Source organism: Crocuta crocuta, unplaced genomic scaffold, assembly GCF_008692635.1.
Source record: "Crocuta crocuta isolate KB4526 unplaced genomic scaffold, BGI_CrCroc_1.0 scaffold25, whole genome shotgun sequence".
In the NCBI taxonomy this organism is placed as follows: domain Eukaryota; kingdom Metazoa; phylum Chordata; class Mammalia; order Carnivora; family Hyaenidae; genus Crocuta; species Crocuta crocuta.
In genome coordinates, this window is record NW_027532015.1 from 16,752,364 (window position 1) to 16,755,897 (window position 3,534).

At 48.0% G+C, this 3,534-nt stretch overlaps 1 protein-coding gene across 3 annotated transcripts in view; it reads left to right on the forward strand.

Annotated features, from left to right (window-relative positions):
• SGK1 (serum/glucocorticoid regulated kinase 1) overlaps positions 1-3,534 on the forward strand; it is a 111,501-nt gene that overhangs the window by 104,387 nt on the left and 3,580 nt on the right. For 2 of the 3 annotated variants that reach the window (XM_077775995.1, XM_077775993.1), the window contains 7 exons: positions 1,090-1,165; positions 1,624-1,699; positions 2,112-2,216; positions 2,336-2,419; positions 2,533-2,664; positions 2,937-3,049; positions 3,381-3,504. In XM_077775995.1, the coding sequence (XP_077632121.1) occupies positions 1,090-1,165; positions 1,624-1,699; positions 2,112-2,216; positions 2,336-2,419; positions 2,533-2,664; positions 2,937-3,049; positions 3,381-3,504 (710 nt within the window). Of the gene's footprint in view, positions 1-884; positions 948-1,089; positions 1,166-1,623; positions 1,700-2,111; positions 2,217-2,335; positions 2,420-2,532; positions 2,665-2,936; positions 3,050-3,380; positions 3,505-3,534 lie in introns of those variants that run through there. The other variant, XM_077775994.1, reaches the window with a different exon arrangement.

Sequence of the window (3,534 nt, forward strand, 5' to 3'; positions counted from 1 at the left end):
CGCAAACCCCAGCTCCCCGCAGCCGCCTCCCGCTCCCGGCCCGGCCGCTGTGCTCGCAGCTTCCCCCCAGCGCTGGCCCGGGTCCCCGCGCCCGCGGTCAGGCTGCAGCGCCCAGGCATCTCCCGGCGGCGGGGTTACCGGAAGGCGCCGCACCGCGGCCCCGCAGGGCTCCCCTCTCCTCCGCTTGCTGGAGCGCGGGCACCCGGCTAATCTTTCACGAGTTCACGAGTCCCAGTTTCTCTGGGACTCGCGTTGAAAAGAGCAAGGCGGTTAAGCCGTAAGAAGGCTCCCGGGTCAGCGCTGAAATAAACCGGAGGAGGGGCAGGGAAGACGAGGACAGACTAAGGGGTTTTTAAGACAATGTACTGCGACCGAGCGCAGGCTTCAGGTGGGAGGGCGGGACAGGGACCCCGCGAGTCGCCGCGGCCGGGGGTCACGCCAGGTCGGCGCCTTGCGCGGGGCCGCCGCTCCCCCAACTTGCCGCTAGCTCACGTGTTCGTGGCGTGGCGGAGATTAAAGATGCAAGAAAAATTGCACGCGGAACGGACAGAATGTTCTCAAAGATTAGTGGGGGGGGAGAGTGAAATGCAGATTGTACTTTTTTCCCCCCCTTTAGCGCAGAGACGAATTTTATTTCCGCCCCCTCCCCTACACATTCCTGACCTCTCCCTCCCCCTTCCCTCTTTCTTTCCTTCCTTCCTCCGCTTCCAAGTTCTGGGATTTTGCAGCCTTGCCTGGCTTTGGCCAAAAGCACAAAAAAGGCGTTTTCGGAAGCGGCTCGGCCGTGCACAAGGGCCATTTGTTTGTTTTGGGTCTCGGGGCAGGAAATCTTGCCCGGCCTGAGTCACGGCGGCTCCTTCAAGGAAACGCCAGGGCCNTGAAAACCGAGGCGGCTAGGGGCACCCTCACTTACTCCAGAATGAGGGGAATGGTAGCAATTCTCATCGGTGAGTGTAGGAATTATACTGGACTTCTAGGAGGTGCAGAGTGGAAACTTTTTAAGGTCACTCATCAGATTAGTGTGTGTGGCGTCGGACGTTACGAAGCCATCTAGACGTTTATTTATTTCTCTCCTCTTTTAATTCACAGCTTTCATGAAACAGAGGAGGATGGGCCTGAACGACTTTATTCAGAAGATTGCCAATAACTCCTATGCATGCAAACAGTAAGTTTGGGGGAGGACTGGGGGAAATAAAAAAAATAAGTAGGATAGTTTGTTTATCAGCAGTGAAGACACATTCCCATCAGGGTGTCGATCCGGAAGCCGAAGACTTCTCCCGAGGGTGGGATCCCTTTCTCTCTTTTCAGCTCCAATTTAGAACATTTTAAACGTTAAAACTAATTTGCTGATTTGGCCTGTAAGATAGAGCTATAAGATTAAAATTTTCCTGTTTGCCCAGTTCACTCCGTTTCTATAAAAAAAAAACAACCCTCATCCCTGTATTTAAGTGGGTTTATTATTTTCTTTGGGTATTATTTTAACTGAGTCATTTATTTGGGTGTTTTTAAGTTTAAACACTTGGAACTGTCCGGGAAGAGTTGAGCCTAGAACTTAACCACTGGTGTCCGTGTGCCCCCTTGCGGCGAGTCTAGGAGGTTCTCAGTTGTTTCTTTTCTCCGCAGCCCTGAAGTTCAGTCCATTCTGAAAATCTCCCAGCCTCAGGAGCCTGAGCTTCTGAATGCCAACCCTTCTCCTCCAGTAAGTATTCTCTCTATTCGTGATGCCTTTGTGGAGGAATGTCGTAAATGAGTCAGTTAGTATTCCTACATCGATGGATTAAAATAGCATTTTCTAGAAATTAGTGTCAAGGCAGGAATGCCTCAGTTAATGGCATAACAAGTGACATAAACACTCAAGTAGTGAGTCAGTGAAGTATTTTAAAAGGCCTGTTGCATAAAAGTTTTAATCTGGTTGCAACATTACTGTGTACCATTTTCAGAGTCCCATATGAAATATTAATGTGTATGGATGAAAAGTAGTTTTGATTGTGTTTAGGGTGTATGGTGACTTGCCTTAGTCATTTGCAGATGTGGCATCTTTCAGATTGCCTGTCCTTTATTGTTGTCTTCCTTTGAGGCAAGGCTATTAAAGAAAACATTTTCTTTTCCAGCCAAGTCCCTCTCAGCAAATCAACCTTGGCCCATCATCCAATCCTCATGCTAAACCATCTGACTTTCACTTCTTGAAAGTGATTGGGAAGGGCAGTTTTGGAAAGGTAATTTCACATCTGAGGACCTCATTTTGTTATACTCTTTCATGCATGCATTCGTCTGGCGTTCTCAGTGGATGTGGATAGATAGCAAAATGGTTTTTTTTTGTTAATTTAAATTTCAGGTTCTTCTAGCAAGACACAAAGCAGAAGAAGCCTTCTATGCAGTCAAAGTTTTACAGAAGAAAGCGATCCTGAAAAAGAAGGAGGTATGAAATGTGATGGATTGGAGTTGGAGACAGACATTCACTGGGTGGTTTTACCTTAGCATTTTGGTACCACGTTGAAACTTGCCGCTAAATCTTACTTATCCTTTTTCTAGGAAAAGCATATTATGTCGGAACGGAATGTTCTACTGAAGAATGTGAAACACCCTTTCCTGGTGGGCCTTCACTTCTCTTTCCAGACTGCTGATAAATTGTACTTTGTCCTCGACTACATTAACGGTGGAGAGGTGAGCCGCAGGAAGGGGATGGAAGCTAGCCTTTGGGTGTCTGTGCATAGCATTCTCATTTTTAGTTTGAGAGGAGAGGCTTGAAATGCTATTCTGGGGAGGAAAAGTTACCAGAATTAGCATTTCCTTTAACCTGAGGGTTTCAAATAGTTAATAGACTATTTAGGGCCACTTCCCGCAATTGTTCCCGTTGGCTATAGATGTCAAGACTAATGAAGTGCATTGTTATCAAGCCTCAGCCACCCAGACTGACCTTGTCCTGTCTCCTGCAGTTGTTCTACCACCTCCAGAGGGAGCGATGCTTCCTGGAACCTCGGGCTCGTTTCTATGCTGCTGAAATAGCCAGTGCCTTGGGTTACCTGCACTCCCTGAACATCGTTTATAGGTGAGCCGCAGAGCTCTCAAGATTGCCTTTCTGGGTACGAAGGAGCCATAGACGGACCCTTAAAATAATTTGTACTGATGTACAGCTGGGTCACCTAAAACCGGACACCCCAGCATATGAGCTGCCTTGACTAAATGCCACCAGGGAACTAGGCAGCTAGGATTGTGCCTAATCCAGATGAGATTAGCAGGACAAGGAACCCCTTTTTTTATTCACTGTGCAGCCTCAGTGAACTGAAAAAGCGTCTAATACCCCAAACTATGGTTTTCACAGAGGATCTCTTATGAACTGAAATTAACTTACACGTCTCCTTCCCTCCCTTCCCCCGCAGAGACTTAAAACCAGAGAATATTTTGCTGGATTCACAGGGACACATTGTCCTTACTGACTTTGGGCTCTGCAAGGAGAACATCGAACACAATGGCACAACATCCACCTTCTGCGGCACCCCCGAGGTAAGAGCACTCTCTGGATTGGGGGCCTGT